The sequence below is a fragment of the Schistosoma mansoni genome, chromosome 7 (assembly GCF_000237925.1).
Source record: "Schistosoma mansoni strain Puerto Rico chromosome 7, complete genome".
In the NCBI taxonomy this organism is placed as follows: domain Eukaryota; kingdom Metazoa; phylum Platyhelminthes; class Trematoda; order Strigeidida; family Schistosomatidae; genus Schistosoma; species Schistosoma mansoni.
The window spans coordinates 1,060,043-1,081,860 of record NC_031501.1 but is presented as its reverse complement, the minus strand read 5'-3'; the positions used below and the strand labels follow the sequence as shown (position 1 = coordinate 1,081,860).

The window sequence follows — 21,818 nt, the reverse complement described above, 5'->3', positions numbered from 1 at the left end:
AGACAACTGTTTATAAATGCCGTTACTTTTTTGATGATAGTTGTAATAGTTTTGTAAGCCACAGCTCCGTACAACTGAACTGTCTCGACGTTTTTAAAAAAAATATTCTGACTTTGATGTTAACTAACAGATAGTTAAGTTCTAGATTTTCTTCTATTGTAAAAATCATACCTTTAATTTCCCTATCCATACTTACACATCTGCATCAGATCCTTTATGTCAGGCGAGTCTTCTTTTTTTACCATAATGGATAAAGCCAGAAAACTGTATTATAGAAAGTGAAGTGGGTTCATTTCTTACTATCACACTCTAAATGCTGTGTTTACAAATATAGTTTACGTGAAGTATTTATTAAATTTAGAGCTAGTGCTGTTAGAGGTATGAGGGAAGTTATCACTTCCCGGTTGCCCACACCGTGGCAGGGTTCTTCTAGAGGTACCTGAAAAGGAAATTGGGTTAGAAGTGGTCTTAATGACCTGGGAGCGTGACCACAGTGCCCAAGGGACAACTCCTTGACACAGGTCACGCACGACCTTTTTGTGTTAGCTCCGTACTTGTTGAAACCTTACCGCCGGAGACGGATATTTTGTGGGATAAGGCGAGATGTGCATTTTTAGGGTTGACCATTTCTAACCCCAGCACTCCTTGTGGGAAGGCAGCATCGCTGTTATGCTGATTGTCTGAAGGAAACACCTTACTGCCGTCACACTTCTGTACAGTCAGCAGTACGACTTCGCCTTCGGACCTTGGGTTTGCTGCTTTTAGTCTTACCGCTCTTCAACCGACCTGTCTGGCATGATAGGACCTTGAGGAACGATCGTCTCATACAGTTTAGCTCGATTGGTTAGTTACGATAGGCAAGCCCGACCACCACGTCAAGGTAGCAGCAACGGTTAGGATTAAATTTAGAGAACTTATATGTTCCAAGTTCGAGTCTTGAGTTATTAATTCGGTTTAAACTATCGAATAATATTATTTAATTTCACACAAACAGTAATATCAAAGTCAAGTTTATAAATCTATACCTATTGAGACATTTTCTTCCATATATGTCTAACTATTGTCCATCTGAATTCATAGTGTTGACTTATTTAGGATGAGTAAATTAAAAGCAATGTATATGGAGTGGTTAGAGTAAGATTCTGTGTTAGTACATGAATTCACTAATTATCTCATGAAGTTTAAGCTTCTCTGATAGGAGTCTACACTAAACATTATGAGAAAGTATGTATATATACTTATTATAGTATCTTCTGAATCATCAGGATGTATTCTTATAAATATTCTTTTCCCAGTTCATACAAGAGAGATATTCATCGAAGTAATACTTTGTTGTGCATAATGGAAATGAAAAAGTTTCGTTCTCAATTAAATTGATGATTTGCAAGGATTGGCAAGTTTGTACTATCGTGGTTGGAGGTAGTTGACAGGAAATCATTCAAAGCTTCTTCGTCAAGTATGATTTAGTTGGTGGATGTTGTGTTGTATCGGAGAATCTTGCTTTTCCCTTTGAGACTTACTAGTGCTAAGGCTGCTACTACACTGGTTGTTTCCTCCTTCATTTGTTGTTGCGTGTGTGATAGAAAGAGCCAGGTCATCTGCGAAGTTTAGATCATCCAGCTGCATCCTAGCTGTTCAATGTATCCCGTGCTTTCCCCCAGATATTGATGTCTTTATAATCCAGTCGATCACCATGCACGATTTTGCAGTTCTTTTTTCATCTTTTATCGAATTTTCGTTTTCGTCTCGAATAAATGATACTTCTCTAAATTATCTTTTTTAAAAATTAATTACTCATTCATCGTTGACTTAATTCCTTGTATCTATTTGTTTTTTTCATTTTCATCAGATTCATTTGAATTCAACAACTCTTCAAGCCCGAACTCAGAATTCCTCACATGTAGCTATGATCACTATGCATACTAATGGTTCATTACGTTATTGGCGTATCGATGTATCAGAGAGTAGTCAGTAAGTATAACTAAGTTCTCGATAGAGAACCGTCATTATCATCATTTTTCAGCATATTAAAATTGTTTTTTCTGATAGACATGAAATTCTGTAGGTACATTTTTCCTGACATGGAACTTATCGGTTTTGTGTAACCTGAATTCTTAGTATTTGTTGTTTACACTGATGTGTCAATCATGTGTTTTTCACTTCAAATACTGAGTTAATGATTCCTGATAATCATTCGTGATTGACCAATTCCAATCCTAGATGTCAACAAGGGAGAAATGCAAACTATAATAAATAACCTATTGATCATTATCTTTCATTCTTTTCGTAACATTGATCACTGGACAAAAAAATATCATTTTGTTGAACCATATCAACATTGATAGGTAACAGTTCATCATAGTCACAGTTAGAAATGCTAAGAATAATCTATTTGGGTTGTAACTGATTTACTGACTCAGGCTCAAATATGTGGGGGGGAAACATATCTGCATTGATCTATCAGAAGTCATGAATTAGTGATTGATGTCTATGAGGTCATCTCCTAACAGTTTACTGGTTATGTGCATTATTCCCATGCACTAGTTATTCAAGGCTGTTCTGTGTTTACTGAGATGCATAACTCTAGGGAAAATATTTTTATATGATGTACCATAATATTTATATACATAATCTAGTTTTCATTCAGAGCCAATATTGAATCATTAGAAAACATTTAGCATGTCTTTGGTATTCGTACATCATATAATTTATGTTCAAGCTGATGTATCTCAGTGTATACGATATCCTCATGTCAAAATATATCAGCCTTCATTGTTAAGCGTCAAAGATTTATAGTCCTGCATAACGTTTTAAATAAATACGGTGTAATTTATGTCATAATACGAGCAAGTAGGACATAACACAATGCAATAACACTACTTGACCACATTTAAGTAGTATAATGGAGTACTACCTGTAGAGTCATTTTACAGGATAGAATTGTTATTTCTCGTGGCCTGCGTGCCATGTTAATGTGGAACGTGATAATACCGCCAATTAGAGAGCAGTGAATTATCGATCGGACCAATGAAACACGAAACCCGTACGAACAGCCTTGAGTCCTTATTGGTCCTGCTTCCCACCTAGCCCAGTCTATTAAGTCCAGAACATCAATAACAGCCCCTGCGATATGAATCATTTATTTCAAACATCCTGGGTTGATATACCAAACAGACAGACCACATCGTACCATAAAATAGAAAATAATATTTGTACAAGATTTGGTCAAATGTGGCTGTGAATAGGGGGAACAGTAATCAATAGACTGGGGATAACTCAGGAATGGTAAATCGTATAATAATAGTCTATAGATCAAAATGAAGCTTATAATAAGAGGAACACGAATACGAATAGTTTCGTTACTTAGCAATTATACAACAAGAAATATACATATCACATTGGTCCATAAATAGTCCTCAAAGTTATCATTCATAATTCTCCACGGGATACAACATGGGCTGGCTCCAATATCCTGGGGGAACAAATGGCGTATGAATCAATCGTTGGTCACCAGCTACCATGGAACTGCATCTCCTTACGATACTCCACTGCCTTGTGGATCGGATCTTTAGGTCAAAGGCTCCGTTATGAAAACCACCTGCTTCTGTTTGGGCACCTGGGCAGTATCGTGGCCCTCACACAAATGAAATGAGATTTGTGTGGCATATATATATCCGGTGCTTCCTTGTACCAATATTTATGTGTTTAAATAAATACGTTGTGACATATGTACATCAAAATTATGTTGTTGTTTTGTAAATTGAATCGGTCATTCACTTGAAAGTCAGAATGATTTTTCATTGTAAGGTGTCAAGTTATAATCAGTGTAATAGTTGTAAAATAAATAGTTCTTCAAAATGTACCACTCATAATTCTCTTCGAGATATAACGATAATATATGAAAATTCCAAGATGTATATTAAATTCGAAGTACGGTAAAACTACCGGGGCTCAATAGCTGTTTTTGCATTGCTTACACAGAATCATTACATCATTCTTTCTTTCTTCTGTTTCTTTTGGGCAGACTCATTTTTTCTTTCTTTTTGAACCAATAGTAATTATGCAATGATTCTTTGTAGCAATCGTAATCATTTGTGGATATAATTAGAGTGGTTGATTAGGCTGATCTCCACCACCCGAATTACCGCACACGTTAGTTACTTAGTAGTCCACGAATATTTCGCTTACAAATGCCACTGAATAGCTTTACGAAGTAGTGTTGCGCAAAAGTACTTTTTTCATCTCTGAAATGTTTTTTTTCCAATCACCCAACACGTTTCGTTTTAGTGATAAGAATTACGTAATCTTTTTTTAAAAAATCTATCTTATTAGTTACCAATGGATTGTCGGTGTATCTAATTGTGCACGTTTAAGTGGACATCGATTTCATACAAACGTTATTGTACCACATCCAATATTACCTCTCGCTTTGAGTACATCACATTATGAGCATAAATTAGAAAAGTTACCAATTAATGAATCCACTATAACAACCCCACATAATTCAATTCACAAAGGCAATGGGAAAATTACTAATTATAGTGAAATAATTTTATGGTATGTTTCATCAGTTGGTCCACTTAGCACTGATTACACATCATCATTATTGTCAAATTATCAATTCCGTTGTTCACAACATGCTACCAATAATAATAATACTGATTCGGAATCATATAACAATCCATTCACTACAACCGATATTAAAGCATCAGTTAATATATCATCACATGGTGGCATTTCAGAAGTGGCTCGATTAATCTTTTCCAATATATCATCGAATACATCTTTAACATTTAAATATATTGCATGGTTTCCATGTCAGGTAACAACAACTGCAACATCATATCCTGTTGCAATATTTGTTGCCTCTTTAGATGGTAATCACGATGATGATGATAATAATCATGATACAAATGAAGAAAGCAATGATCAACTTGGACTATTTTTAACATTTTCTAAATTTAAACAAATTAATAATAAGTCATCAGTATTGGATGAGAAGATGAAACAAGATCATCAAAATCATTTAATGCATAGTTCATTGAATTCTGATACATTAGGATGTATTATTCAATTAAATTATAAATTACCATATTCTAGTCAGATTGAAAATTATGTAAGTTGTTTTTTGTTTATTTACTTGACAACTCGTTACCATTGTAAATAAGGGATGATTTGAATTGAATTTGTTGTTAGTTGATAAGGAAATAGTTCATTATATATTTCATGAAATATTAAATAATTGACAATCAGTCAGTCAATCACAACGTAGAACTTCGTACGTACATACATCAGTTCGAGTTACCATACCGCATTAGCACAGAGATCTAGTTGTTCATTTTAATCCCATAGTGGTAGGAGTAGTAAAAGTATAAGCAGTAATCGGAAAGTTTAGGGTTTGAAGATGTTATTGAAGGAGTATAATCCAATGAAATAAATTTGAAAAGAGGAAAAAAGAAAGAGACATGAGGAATTCAGAAGATTAAAATTTGGTAGGACTCAAAGAGTGGATGCACCTTCTCCATTGCAAACGATTTTGAGCTATGTCATTCAAGATATCTAACCAACAGTTGATATCATCTCACGGATCCCAACCAGGTAGTCTACACTTACCAACATGGCTCAGTCCACTTGTCAGTGACTTCATGGATTTGTGCTACGTTTTGGTCTGGGGGCCCCTAGATTTCTTCCAACCTACTCCTACACCATAAAATATTGCACGTCGGGGCAGTCGGTGGACTAGACAAGAATACATGTATTATATGTCTGTGGTCACTTGCCACTTTAGAGTCAAAATATTGATGTGACATTATAAATAAGGAACGTTGTTGGAAAAAGTCAGTCTGTTATAAATCCCCGTGATACCATCCGGCTACTCTTTATCATTTAGTAATCTTGAACACTACTTCACTCGATATGTCCTCAATTCAAAACACGGTTGAACAGGAACGAAATTATATTCCAAATAACAAGGGTAGATGGAAGCACAATAAGAGAAACGTTTGTTTATATATATAGCTTTTTACGTAAGAAGATTCTAGAGTCTTCTCAAAATATCCGATAGAGCTGACTCGTTAAGCAATAGCCAGTTGGCATGCTCTATCACAATCCTTCACGGAAATTGCTTTATTCCAATCTATATTCCACTGAGACAGTCAGAAACCTTAAGTCACATATCCTTTCATAGATCGGAAAGTCATTTTTTATGCTTTGGATTTTTGTACATTACGATTCGCTTTGGTAATTAGATCTTTCTATTCATTTTAGTCTTATCTTTTAAATAATACGTTTACTATACTATAGGAAGTGTTTATCATAAGTGAATTGAACTATGGGAGAGAACAATCGTTTTCATTCGTAATTATTTTGTGTTAGGTAGTTGGAGCTGTTCAACTGTAAGTTATGCCTGGCCTAGGTTTTATGCTATTCGGTACTCGCTAACAGTTTGTTTCTGAAATAATAAAGGAACTGATATTCGTGTGATTGGAATATGTGTCAAATAGAATGTTATACAGATAGGAACTTTACTACTGAAATACGATTAATATATTTTCAACATTTTACATAATATACGTTGATGTTATCTTGAATACATGATTACCCTGATTCGTGGATGTTTTGTCAGAGGATGTTTATGCAAAAATAGAAGAATTTTGTTTGTTGTGTAACTAAACAAATTGTGATACACACCTTTTTAGTGAACACTTTTTTATACACATGATTTCAAGCTTATAATACTGTCCAATTATGTGAATCGAAGTACAGATGCTGTGACATCCGATTCAATGGGTAATGATATACATTACCATAATTTTTAAATAATTGTTTGCCAGTCATGAAAATGCACAGTTCGAACTATTGTCTGAGTTACTTTCTAATTTAGACGACACTCCTACCTCGAGAAGGACTTCCCTGGCAGTGGCTGTATACGGATGGCCATGTGAGAGCATTTGGAGAGGTAGAGGTGACTCTCTCCACTCTCCGTCGTGCCAGAGCATTTGGGGCGAAATGCGAATGTCCGCCGCTTTAACGAATTTGGTGGACACGGAAGATCCACCTACAGGAGTTGAAAGTCCTGATTCTATACCAATGGCGCACATGGGCTCCGGGATCTTGAGGGACAAATGACGTATGAAGCTATTGTTGGTCACCGGTTACCATTGGACCTCATCTCTTACCGTTTCTCCGTTGCCTAGTAAACCAAATCTCTCGGTCAAAGGCTCGGAGTGTGGCCCACCAGGAAAACCACCTGCTTCGGCTTCGGTTTGGGTACTCGATCAGTATCCCAACCCTTACACAAATCAAATCATTTGTGTGGCGCTTATGTATTTGATGCCTCCTTGTACCAATGTTTATTTGTTTAAATAAAAAAATAAATAGATATATAGTTACTTTCTAAGATGTTCTTCACTAAGATTTCGTTCATATTTGTTGTTCATAGAGTTATTTTAAAAAAAATTATGAATTGGTTTATCAGAGCCATTGAAAATTTCGCAGCGAAATAAACAGTTATTTTGTTGTTATATTGGGACTCCTTAGTTTTGTACACCTACGATCCTTCGTGAAATCTAAGCAGAGAATTTCCAAACTTGTAGTACTAAGTTAGTATCGGTGGAATTTAATAATGTTAAACAGCATACATCACTAGTATCATTGAATAATTGTCAATTTATGAATCATTGGATTTTCTATCATCTAAACTTGTCCACTAACTCTAATTGTGTTAAAATGAACCAATCAGAGTGTTTCGATTTGAGGCTGGACTGTATACTGTTGATACCATGTATCTATGATAATAAATTCACTTTTCTGATACAATTGTCCCTATCACCTTCACAGACATAATATTTATTTAACCTGATTGTGGCTTAGGTAATAATGGATTCCACGTTTTTATTTGTTCAGTAATATTACTATTTGTATTTTGTATTCATCATGGATAACCATTTTGTCCTAGTATGGAACTTCATAGTGCAATGCACAGTTAATAACCTTGCTAGAATAACTACCTATAAGCATGCATATAACCATGTCATAGGTGCACATTTCCAAGGCATTATACTCTAGGAGAAAACAACTCCTTGGTTCCTAGTGGTCCGTCCATTGATTTTAATGTGTGATGTATACTACTTACATATTTAACTAATCTTTACAATCCCTTCAACTAATCTGTTAATATTATTATTATTACTATTATTCTAGGAAAATTTCAATGCTGAAACCTTAATATTACATGTATTTCCCAGTGAATTAATTATGTCCAAATCAGAGAGTTGCAAACCAACTAATACTAATGATCAGATGGAAAGTTTTACAAAATCGGATATGAATTCCCGATCAACGTTTTTGATTGTTCGTATGACACGTTATAATTTACTGGATGAAACAGTCGACTCTTCGATTGTTCCAACTTCATGTGATAAGGTATGTGTTTTATTGCTTCCATATAATATGATGTAAAAACATCGGCACGAGTTTTTTTTTAAAGTTCTCAATAATAAACCTTAAAGAAATTCATATAAGTCTAAAACGTTTACTTAGTCAATTAATGCCCTTAGGAAATTCCAGAAGGTTATATATGCATATATATATTATCAGAAGGGGTTTTTGTGGAGATTTAGTATTTTCATAGTTGAAAGCGTAAGTCAATTGGAGCTAGACCACCAGGGAAAACCTGGAAGCACTGGACGATCGTTTCGTCCTATTGTGGGACTCCTCAGCAGTGCTCATCCATGACCTCGTCCTTGGTTCGAACTTCGCGGGGTAAGGTCGTGGATGCGCACTACTGAGGAGTCCCACAATAGGACGAAACGGCTGTCCGGTGCTTCCAGGTTTTCCCTGGAGCTGTGGCTTAGTAATTAAGAGGTTCGACTTCCAGCCAATAAATTTCAGGTTGGAACCTCCATCTCATCTACGTCGATTCTGGTAACCGAGTAGTATTGTAGTGACCAAGAAGACAAGTGGGGACAATCGAATGTATTTGAGCACAAAATTACAGAATATCACCAAAATCTGACAACCATATAGTAAACAGTTAATTTGAAAACTATCAATCAATTGTCTCAATATTGATTGTTCCTTGTGCAAATATCAGTCCAACGTCTCTGATTTCATTGTTTATGCATTTTCATACCGATTGCATTCTGTTCCCATTCTTTACTTATTGATCTTCTGCTGAAATACATTCTATATCTAACCATCATTATATACTACTTATGTGGATATAAGTAACCCACATCACAGTATCATTAACCTCCATATTTAGAGTATGGCTTTAAACCAGATAAATTAATTTCTACCTGGTAGATGATTTAATAAATAAGGTAGAAACATATGATTTGTAAATTTATGAAATTTACAGATTGTTTGTGGTTACAAATAAAGTTTTTTGGTTTCTTTACCTGAATAGATAACCTTGTAGTAAAAAAACTTCAGTTCTATCATCAAGTTTTTACCTTTTTTCCTTGAGATGTCAAGGTTTATAGAGTGATATGATTATTAAAATCTTAAATGTTTGATATTTACAGTTAATACAGAACCCTAATAAAACCATCATACAATTATAAGCAAAGATGAATCGTGACTAGCAGTTGAATCTAGGACGCGCGTTTTGTCCTATTTGGATTCCACTGCTAGCCACCATCCATCTTTGCTTAGAATGCTTGTGACTTAAGGCAATAGCGAGGCTATCTGCACAGGATGAACATATGCCAATAAGAGACTGATCAATTGCACTCCTAAGCATCGATGGGACGATTCAAACAAACAACACAAAACGAATTCACCATACAATTGATCACAACTCAGCATATAACATTGGATAGAAGTAATGCTTCAGTTAAAGTTACCCCACTAACTTCAATGTGACGAAAAAGAGGCATTCAATTCAATGAAAATTAAAAGCATGAAAGCATTTGTAATATCAGTGATAATGTGGTAAGGTTAAGCATAAGTATACTCCATATACAAATGAATGAAACCAATGAACAAAAGGTGTGAATGAATACATTTTCTATTTTATGACAGACTCTGATTTGCCTAATGATATCACCTTGTAGCAGAACGCTCAGTCTAACAACCGGTGACTTAAGGGACTTAAGGCAGCAGAAAGTTAAGAAAATCGAACTAAAACAGAGAATGATTGGTGTGGAAACGAAAGAACAATGAAGTCTGAGAAGATTGATTGACATTTTGCGAATGAAGTATTTACTATATGGTTCTCAGATTTTACTAAGATATTCTGTTATGTTGTATTAGAACACATTTGGTTGTCCTCACTGATGTTCTCATTCGCTACACTTTCACTACTCTGACATTTATCCTATTAATTTGACATCACTGTATTGATATATAGTATGACAACTTGAACCGATGTAGGTCTTACGTTGTTATATGATATCACTAAGATCTACGTCGTAGGAATGATTTGAAGCAAATAACGACAACTTGGTAAAATTATTTAATGAATAAATTTTGAGATCTTTGTTGTATATTCTCTCTCCTGATTGTTCTTCATCTCTTTTTTAGACGGATTTTTGTCGTATGGAAATGTGGCGTGTTTGTGTTTCAACGAATACTAAGTCGTCTTCTTCTAATTTGATGATAGATGGAAATTCTTCTATTAAGAATTGTACAACTGGAAAGTCGGAACTAATCAATGATAATCTTACGACCATATTTAATAATTTAATAACAGATGGAATTAAGGTAATCAACTTATTAATTAGGATAATACTTTTATCTTATTTTATACTTTGGATTGTTGTTTTTCGTTGTTTTTTCTGGTGGTTGGAATTTCTCTTATTTTGATACTCAATACTGCGCTTGATCAGTTTCTATTGGTATATATGTATAAGGAATGATGACTAGCGTAGGACAGTAGGTTGGAAGAAATCTAGAAGTGATCGGACCAAGAAATAGCATCGGTTCAGGAAGTTAGCGACAGTTATACTAAACCATTTAATCATATGGAGACTACCTGGTTTGGGGTACACGTAATCATCGTAACCATTGGTTAGAGACTAAGAGTGACATGGCTAACAATCATTCGCAGTAGTATAGATGCAATCAATCTTTGTTTTTCTTAAACCCTAAGTTTTAAAATTGCTCAATAAATTTTTCGACATTCCACCAGTATATATTCTTTAATCGTGTCTTCTATTCCTAGTCTTTTCTATTACCACTTCTACTATTCTGGGATGTGGCAATATGAGGCGATTTACATATATGGTAGGTTCTACTCTGTGTGTGACTGTCTAGCAGTTTGCATCCTAAGCGGAGTATTTCAATATAGCGTTATATATCACAAGCCATAGTATATTTAATACGTTCTCATTGGTCGAATCCAAAATTAACATTTTATCCTATTCACTAAAAATACCTTTTTATTCATTGAATAAGTTAATGTCTATCTGGTCTCAATAGTTCAACGGATAATACATGAAACATTTGAATTGAATGGTACTAGATTTACGTTTCAATGTGACAAACATCAATACTGGCATACAGATACATCCAGCTAATGAATCTCAGATAGGAATGTAACACACTTCCTTAATTCCACTGCTGACCAATATCTGTTCATTTATGACTAAGACGTATCATTAAGCAGTGAGCTACTATCAAGAAGTGTCGTTTATCTTACTTTCATAGGAAACTTTTTCTTATCAGTGAAAATATCAATGTAACTTAAATCACATATATTTATCGTATTCTTTTGTTCTCTCTTTCTATTCCTCTATCATTTATTTAAATAAATAATCTAGGTATGTGATTGTAAACTACATTTACCATCAGGTGTATCTATTGTTTGTGCTCAAGTATCAGCAGCACATGTAAGTTGGGCCGCTTTATCAACTTTCAATGCACCACCGCCTTATTTAATTGTTACTGCATGTTCAGATGGTTGTTTACGATTTTGGCGATGTGAATCTGATTCAAATAGTAATAATTTCACTTTGGAAGGAGGTAAATAGCTTTATATTTTGTTATTCTAAATAAAATATCTTCCCTATTAATTTTGTCATATATGTGTTAGGTAATCGGAGTTGGTCATCAGGAAATTCAGGACCTAAGATTCTTTCTAGTTGATACTGGTTAGTAAGATAGGTTCACTTACAGTTTTGAAGGAGTTGATATTTCCTGTGGCTTTCAAGCTCACAGCATTCATTTTGACAGTTTGACACGTTATCTATAGTCTATTCACTCTACAATTGACTCCCTGCAGAGCTGAGTTATTTCTAATTGATTAATCACTGAGTTCTTTCTGTTTACTACCCCCAACTATTTTATGTTAAAACTCTGTTCACAAGATGTTCAATCACTTATACCAATGACTACATTGAGATTTGATTAATAGAACTCAATCAGTACTAGTCAAGACTGAACTAACAAGATATCGGTCACTTCTACTTAGTGATCAATCAATATGAACGAATGATATATTTGCTTTGAACTTGTCTCAACATTAACATCTCTAAATGTGAAACTGAGTGACCTGGGTTTGAATCATATGGTGGGAAATAATTCCACTGAGACTGTGTTTATCTTGCTGTCGGGATCCAACTGGCACAAAAGCTAGCTGACCATCTCAAACCCCCCTACCTCAATAATTCTCTGGATTACATTAGTTCACGTATTGAAAATTACCTCAAAATTATTTTGAATCTTCAGTATCGTTTAACAATAGTAGTGTTTGGGGGTTTTCTGTGAAGAGTTTTAGTAATTTTTTTACATATAGTTGAAATCATGAGTCAATTGAAGCTAGATCACCATGGAAAACCTGAAAGCACTGGACGGCCGTTTCGTCCTATTGTGGGACTCCTTAGCAGTACGCATCCACAATAGTTCCTTTTTTTTCTTTTCAATCGCCATTCTTTTTTTTCTGTTTTTCAGTCCACAATCAATTCACATGGGAAGAATGGCAAATGCCATTGATGCAATCAATGTCTAGTTGTATTGAATTACAGTTGTGTACCAATAATAATAATAATGATAATAATAATAATAATAATAATAAGGAGAATCGTGTCAATGATGAATCAACGATGAATAAACCCATTATTCTAGATATAGATTGTGCATATAGTGGACGTTTAGCTGTGGCATATACTTCATCACAATTATGTAATAATGATAATGATAATATGGGCAAACATGGTCAATCTAATCTAGATTGGATTCAAAGTAATAAGAATGATTTAACAATCTATGTTACTGTTTATGAATGTGAATCTAGTGGTAAGTAATAAACAATTACTCCTAATTGAATATTTGTAAATAAATATTGTTGTCTGTGATCCTATTCATTGACGACATCAGTATACACACCTCTTAACGATTGACTAAACTCATTATAGAAATGTATAGGATGGTTTAATGCCAAATGTCAAATAGTGATATACACAATTCATTGGTATATATATATATATATATATATATATATATATATATATATATATATATGTCTTTACTAACTCATACATAAGAATATGAAGTCAAAGTAGTATTAGTCTGTTATGGCAGAAGATTGTTTTGGGTCCTGTGCGATCGGGCCGTAATGACAGGAAAACAGTTGTATGATTTCTCACTCCTTCTCTCTAATCTGATTATCGATCAGTTCATCCATAGTGATTAAGTTTCAAATTGTTTTCACATTATTTCTTTATCATCCTTTTCTCCTCTTACCCCCCCCATTTCCACTCTAATTGACCTCTTATTTTTATATATAAATGTTCTTAACAAGTATATTTGTGATCAAATTGTTCGAAATGTGTTGCGCTAATATATCACATAGTTCTGATAATCTTCGTCTTCTTATTACACTATCGAAAGATTTTATCAGTGTTACGGAGAATTTCAATTTGGAGCATCTATATTATAATACAATTTGAATAAGTTATCCTTTTCTATGATCAGAGGTTGTTTTGATAATTTCACTACACATTTGTGTTTGTTTCTTCTCTTAGGGGTTTCGGAAATTTTGGTTAACGTTCCTCCAAATTCGTTACTTTTATGTTTTCTATCATGTTTGCTTAGTTTTTCGATCACAGTTGTCAAGATTGTTAGATGCTCTGGTGTAACTATTTCTCCGAGCATTTTCTTCTTCTACCCAAAAGTTCGGGTAGAAGTTTGTACTGATGATGTCGTTCAGGAAAACGATGAAAGCTCCACGACAAAACCATCCAGCTCAGAGGACAAAACTCCATCAATAGCATCCACCTGAGCTACAAATCTTCTCCACCATTTCTTCTGGTTGTCTTTCACCCGATGGTATTTACGTATTAATGCTTGCTTGTACTATTTGTCTCTAACATTTCTCAGTTGGGAGAGCATGATGATGTGAGCATTCTTGGAGAAAGTATTACCTATTGTTTTGTGGAACTTTCTTATTGACGAAGTTTTTCCTGTTTTCAAACAGTGAGAGGCATGTTACACGCATATGATTTTGTAATGACGGAAAATATTTGTAGTTCAGTCTAAGGATGTTTTGTTCATTGACTTGGATGATGGTTTAATCATGAAGCTTGCATGCCTGCTTTCTAGGCAACATGATCCACATAATCTATTAAATAATCATTGTATATTACTGTACTTACTCCTGTTACCCCTCGTGGGGGAGCATAGACCGCCGTCCAGCATTCTCCATCTAACTCTGTCCTGAACAATCCTTCCAAGTTGTTTCCAGTTACTATTCATCTTTTTCATGTCTACTGTAACCCTTCTAAAATAAGAATACAGACAACTTAATATTTTATTTCTTTTTACATTGATTTAGCGTCTACACTTATTACATCTCTTTGTATTGAATAGAACAGTGAAGAAGAAGAAAAGTACTTCTTTTCATAACTTCTCGCTGTTAACATAAACTATTTCAATATCGACTAATCTATAATCATCCCATTTTGTCTATGAATGCTCATTGAACAACTTGATAAAGAATTCCTTCCCAAAATTATTTATGCATTTAATATTTCTAGGTGGATGCGAGTGGATTTTAGAAGATACCATTGAATTAACATCGGAATCTTGTCTTTTTCAAAATAACATTGATAAGGTAATTTATTTTATGTCTAGATTATGAACTAATCCTAGTAAGACCACCATTGAGAGCCTAAAATCACTGGATGGCTGTTTCTTCTCAGTGATGGACTCCTCAAGAGTGCGTATTCATTGTCCTTCACCCGAAAATCGAACTGAGGATTATTTTGTAACTTAAAATGTAAACATTCTACAATCTTCACAAATCGCCCATACTACTACTAATAATCATTTACTCACTAGTGACTAGCTTCGGTATGTAACTCCTGGGGTTGTAATAAAAAGTTGTGAACCTTGGAGTTCAAATCGTATCGGGTGTGAAACAGTTATCTACCTTAAGAAATGGTTGAGGTTTGCGTAATATTATGGGTTAATTCAAGTTAGACATTAACAACGTTAGGTGTGGGCACAGTGATCTAGATGTCGGGCATTCGCTCGTAAAACAAAAGATCGTAGGTTCGATGCTTGAGTGCAGGGTCGTGGATTCGCACTTCTGAGTAGTCTCATACTAAGACGAAACAGCCATCCAGTGACTCCAGGTCTTCGGTGGTGATTTCGTTTCGACAAAGGAAATCGTATCAGCTACTGGTTATTGACTCTGTCTGATTATAAGATGAAGAAACTTTATGATTTATAATGTGAAAGTATAATTTTAGAAGTGTTGCTCCCGCTGCTGAATAACCGATTTCGGGTCTTTTCGGAGTATCTAATACTGTATTGTTTGACACAATATAAACGAAGAATTTATGTCAGTACAAGTCATTTGTTGTTATTTTAGTATGGTGTGACTCAGTATTTGTTAAGTCGGATTTAAACCACGCTCCACATACTTTGGTTTAGACAACTGAATAGTATCATTAACATGAAGACCCAAAGTGTAACTCGAAGCCAAGTAGCATGATTGAGTGCTCATAAAATGATTACATAAACTTGTATTTGATAAATGTTATTAGTTCCTTTCACGAAATCAATAGAAGTAAGGACGATAATAATTACAAAATGTACAATAAATTCATTGAGTATTTTGTTGCTTTCTAAATCACAGTTTCATAAACGCTAATTAATTCTGGAGTATAAAGCAAAGGATAGATCTGAGCCAATTTTGCACACAACATTGTCTGTCAGTTGATTGATTAGATTTGACTTGATGTTCAAAGGTAAAACTCCTAACTGCTTTCCTCTCGACCTTAAAGAATCATGCTGAAATGTGTTCCGATATCCGTGTTAAAAGCGAGTTCTGGCTACACTCCGTATATCTTTCTCTAGAAGATCAGGTGAACCAGTAGATCATCTCACTGTCCATTTCCGTATCAACTAGCTAAGGTTTATCTGCCGATGTTATTTGGTGTCCGTGAATCCCAATAAGACTGAGTCATATTTTGTTTATTAAAGGCACTGATTGTATTTACTTCGTATTTTGTACCCAGTAATAATGCTCAATAAAACCATGAACATTGCTTTGGATTTGTTGTAAGTTGGGATTAGGTTCAGTTTAGGCGTACACTACTTGGTAATTATAAACCGATTGAGCTTATTCTTATACGAAGTTATTCAATGGCGTCTCCGATAGAACGGCAACTGAAATTTACCAACAATTCATCGTTATTATTCTACATACCTATATGAAATAGAGAGGTCGTGACTTTCAGGGTAGCTTTATAATCCCGAAAAGAAGAAAAAACGAAGTTAACTTCATTCCATAAATTAACTTCTGAAGACTTCGGGACACTGTACAGTCATTTCATCCTAGTTTGGAACTCATTTGCGTCATTTCACATCGGCAACTCTGCACACAGGAATCGAACCCAGGACTCTCGGTCTTATGCTTTAACATTTAACCTCTAAGCCACTGATCTTTACATTCAACGGTTTTATGTATAATTGTTTTATTTTAAAATTTTCCTCTTCTTAATCAATCATTAGTTATCGTCTATTCAATTGGACTGGGTTAATGCAGAAGATGGCGGACATTTATTATCAATCATTATTGATTCAGAAATATTTGTTTTTGCACCGGTTTGTCAAAATCTTTCATTAAGTCGTAATAAAATACAAAGTGGGCATGCATATCAGCCAACATTAATGACTACCATTGGTGAAGTGTATGTTGGTTGGAAACCTATCGCTTGTACTCGTATAGTCACAGCTGACTTCAACTCTTCACCATCGTCATCATCAATTGAAAAAAAGAAATCAATGCCGACACAACAACAACAATTCTGTTGGCGATTTTCCTCAATTAATACTTTGCATAGTGGTAATCATCGTGGTTTTATCAAACAAGCTGCATGGCTTCGTGATGGTCTATTACTAGTTAGTGCAAAATCGGAACTTCAGTTGTTTAGTCAATGGCCATCAGATAATTTGTATGATTTATTTAAGTGGCACGTAAAACCTAAACTGTGTAGTAAGTTAATCATTTTGTTATTTTATAGATTCTTTTGTAATTATCAGCCGTTCAATTAGAAATGATGTTAAATCTGGGATAAAGATATTCAATGACTTAATTTGTCAGATCACAGTAGTCACACGATTAGGTAACATTATCAATGACTATTGTTTTATTAAAAAAGAGTGAATGAATCTGCACTATTGCGACTGAATCTCAGGTATGTCATTCTATGTCTCTAACAATCTCGGTTACGATAGTAAAGCGGACTCTAACCAGAAAGTCTACATGTACCGATACTCAATGACTTCATGAATAAAAAAAATGTCTTGATTTAATAGCCTCTGGCTTGATAACTTGATCCTACACCAGCAAACAATGGAGTTGTTGTATCTTTCCACTGTATATTCCAATCATGATAGATGGAGGTTCACAATTTCATCAACCCATTTTACAACTTGACCTAGTATTCTATTCTTAACCCCAACACTACTCACTCGGTAATCCCGGAATACTCAAGAAATGCTTAGTAGACATTTATAATCAAATACTAGAGACCCACAGATATGTTTTTAAAGATTATGTTTCACAGCCATAAATCAGAATAGGACGTAGTGCTACTTAGTTATGGATACATGAATATAATTAGTAATAAGACTCATTACGTTTTATAGTTCTTAAAAGTTTCTCTTTTTCTTACTTATCATTATCTTCAGATTGATAGTCTTTGTGGAGACTTCGTAAAGTTTGAGTATATCAAATAAGTTGTATTATGAGATAGTCTGGCATCGGACCACTGAGTAAGCGATGCTGAGGTTAGATGAAGAGTATTTCGTCACGATAGCAAATCCTGACATTTGTATTTAATTTTCAGTCCTCAACGAATCTAATGTAGCGCATATTTTTTCACCCTTATCTATGGTATTCAAACCTACTTGCTGTCAACTATTTAAGTAATTTAATCTCCACGACAGTTAAAAACCTTGAGTTTCTTCCCTAGTGCGGTCATACGTTGACACTACTATACAGTCTAAAACTAGAACAAAACAGCTTTCCAGTCCTCTTTCTTTTTTCAGGGGTTTCCAGGTTCGTTTGAATTTATTGCATGAACTAGCTTTAATCAATCTACACAAATTTCTCAAACAAATTATTTCATTGAGTTGATAGATCGTGACTAGAAGTGAAATTCAATACACCTGTAACATTATATTCACGACTTGTTAGCTGGATATACTCGCATTTTAGTGTTCCTTTCCACATTGGTACCTGAATCCAGTACCAGTATCTTTCAACTAGTGGCTATCTAAACCCAACTGACTCAGTAGATAACGCTTTGTTCTTTGAGATGAAAAGTATTGATTTCTTGTGCATATAAAAACATCAACACTGAGACTCATGTACATACAACTGACAATTCCTAAATAGGAAAAAACTACACTCTAGATCTAACTGCAACTTCATTTATTTTGCCAAAGCTCTTAACTATATGAAAATGTCGAGTCAATCCGCTCAGGATGCATGTATGTTGGAAAAAACTGATCAAAATTTAGTGCTGAACAAAAACAAAACTGAATAGCTCAAACCCTTAATAATAACTTCATTAAAAATCACGAATCGATCTAAGTTAGACAACCCTTGAGAACCTAGAAACTCTGGGTGCCCATTTCGTCCTTATTTGGGATTTATACAACAGTATGCATCCACGATCCTGCGGACGGGAATGGAACTCAAGACCATCGGTCTAGCGCGCGGACGTTTAACCACTGGGCAGGCATTGTCGTGGATTCACTTAGATTGGATATTGACACCACTGGCTGTCGGGTCAGTGGTCTGCAGGTTAAACATTCGCGCGCGATATCGAAAGTCTTGAGTTCTACCTCTTACAGAGGGACTGTGAATCTGCACTACTTACGAATTGTATATTAGGACGGAATAAAAGTCCGGTGCTTACATGTTTACAATAATGGTCTAACTTAATCAGGTTCATCACTTTTAATGAAATTCAAAAATCTTTCCAAAATCACTCTGAAAATTTTACCAATAAAGATATAAACATTGTTCAGTTTTTATATTGATAATTTGCTCACTTATCATCCTACTTTAACTTTTCACATTCCAGATACCAAATCATTGTATAATTCATCAAGTGCAAATGAATCATTCGATGCAACAGCAACGCCAACAACACTTGATACTGTTGATGATTCTACAGTGTCTGGAAGCTCCAATATGTCAGTAGCACGTTTAACTAAAGCTTACTCACCATATCCTTTAAAGCCATCACCTTCACGATCAATGTTACATGCTGTGTCTGGTCATTCTAGTTTGTCTAATTTACATGTTACTTCTAATAATACCACTAATACTACATCTGACATCAGTGATAATTTTAAAATAACTAGAAAAATGAGTCAAATTGACTTGAATCGTGCTAGCGGCGGTGGATTAGACGTTAAATCAAGTGAACAGCTATTGAAAGATGTAGAACTCTTATCGAATCTTGGATTATTCGAAGCTATTCAAGTAATCCAATGTTTCTTGAATTCTTATCTGTTTTTTTTTCGTTTGCAATTTGTTTAACTTGTAACATTTGCTTCAGGAAATCGGTCATTGTGACAAACTAATCGAGTTCTGTTGTTTGAAATATTTGTTTTTGTAATTCTTACAATACCACCAAACAGGTCAGTTAGAGATGGTGACACTATCAACGATGGTAAGTCCAAGGTCGGACAGAGATGTTGTTCTACAGATTGTACCAGGATATAGCGACAGTAAGAAGAATGTTTTACAGATAACAAACATCTATACTGATGTCGCTTATTCATGTACATAAGTAAAGATTATAGATGATAGTTTTTAAAAATAACATATCACTTGCTTGGGCAGCCTATGCTCCTCCACGAGGGATAACAGGCTTAAGCAAGTAAGTAAGTCATTTCATGGATCTTTGATACCAGTGATAAAGTTTAAAAACCAATAAGCTCAAACTCTTTTTTTCAAACAGAAATATTCTTCCATAGTCTGAAAAACTGGGAAGTGCCGATCTCTTTTAAAGTATTAACAACAGCCAATATGTATACACATTAATAAACAGAAAGTACCTCAACTTCGAAACGATCGTAACATAGTAACTTGATAAAACTTTATGCACACATTATTAGTTGATCTAGATAAGTCTAAAACGAGAGTTGTTGTGAATCAATTTTCGTTTACAAAGCATTGTGGCTCAGATGTGTGAGAGTAATGGGCCACAGTGGTTCTCGATCTTATTAGTTTATGATTAACCGTAAGTACTTACTGACTTACGTTTACATATATTCTTCTTCTCTCTCTTCTTATAGATTGTTAATCCAATACTTCCTCAATTCCATCCTCGTCAACTCTTAGAATGGATGAATTTGGGTCATTTACGTCGTATAAAAGCGATATTAGCGCATTTAACTAGATGTTTATCCGCTCTTGGCAATTCATCCCAGCGGTCAGGCAGTCATTCTGATGGTCATCGACGAATGACGAAAGTATGTATATATTTAAAAAAAGTATTATTTTCGTTTTATCTTGCCCACTGCTTGATGTAGGCTTTTTTCCTAGGCTTCAATACGTTTTTACTAACCTGATTTTATAGAATAACTGCCCAACTAATTGCGTAATGTATAGGACATAGACCAACAACCCTTTCAATACTATGAATACGAGAGTACAATGACAATTAAATGACTTTAAAAAATGTAAGTCTGTAACAACAATTTAAGCATTTAGTAACATCTCACTCGATAAGGGTAAAGATTGAGAATAGTCTGTTGTGTACATCGAGGTAGGTGATAATTGGGCATACGTAATACATGTCCAAATCACCTCAATCATTGGCGTTTTACAACAGATTTGCTGCGTTTTCCTAGTATCCTATGGTGTCACCTCTAAATATAGCTCATCACAAATTTCTGTACTCAGAAGTAAAGCCTTTCAAGTACGGAGGTAACATCGAAAACTCCCCTAAAAGGCTATATGTGATCAGTCTCAAAGAGTTATTCAATGGTCGTTGCAATTACTCTTCTCAGTCAACAAGAACACTCTCAATCTAATATCTCATCTCTAAGATGTTAGTCGATATCACGTTCTAGATTTGCTAACCAAAATTTCTATTATTATTTTTCTTATCTGTGTATACCAATCCGTGTTATAGTCCAGTGTCATAGGCCTTGATTCATGGTACGTTCTGTTCTACACGATTAACTTTGAGCTGAAACCAAACTACTCTTCAGTTTCTTTTCCAAGTCCCTCAGAAAGGAGTACCTTTCTACGGTGTGAGGAACCGGAAAACACCAACCGTCCACTCATCAGTAATAGCATTCGAGCTCATCTTGTTCACTATTAAATCCTTTTCTTCATT

General features: G+C 34.7%; 1 protein-coding gene across 1 annotated transcript in view; it reads left to right on the top strand.

Moving 5' to 3' along the window:
* The window catches only part of Smp_127680 (rabconnectin-related), a gene marked incomplete at its 5' end in the record, with an annotated part of 111,639 nt that overhangs the window by 20,798 nt on the left and 69,023 nt on the right, over positions 1-21,818 (top strand). Inside the window, 10 exons of the mRNA XM_018798578.1 lie at positions 1,850-1,971; positions 4,333-5,116; positions 8,203-8,424; positions 10,528-10,707; positions 11,766-11,967; positions 12,895-13,239; positions 14,979-15,055; positions 16,963-17,446; positions 19,548-19,951; positions 20,770-20,946. Coding sequence (XP_018653506.1) covers positions 1,850-1,971; positions 4,333-5,116; positions 8,203-8,424; positions 10,528-10,707; positions 11,766-11,967; positions 12,895-13,239; positions 14,979-15,055; positions 16,963-17,446; positions 19,548-19,951; positions 20,770-20,946 — 2,997 coding nt within the window. The remainder of the gene's footprint in view (positions 1-1,849; positions 1,972-4,332; positions 5,117-8,202; positions 8,425-10,527; positions 10,708-11,765; positions 11,968-12,894; positions 13,240-14,978; positions 15,056-16,962; positions 17,447-19,547; positions 19,952-20,769; positions 20,947-21,818) is intronic.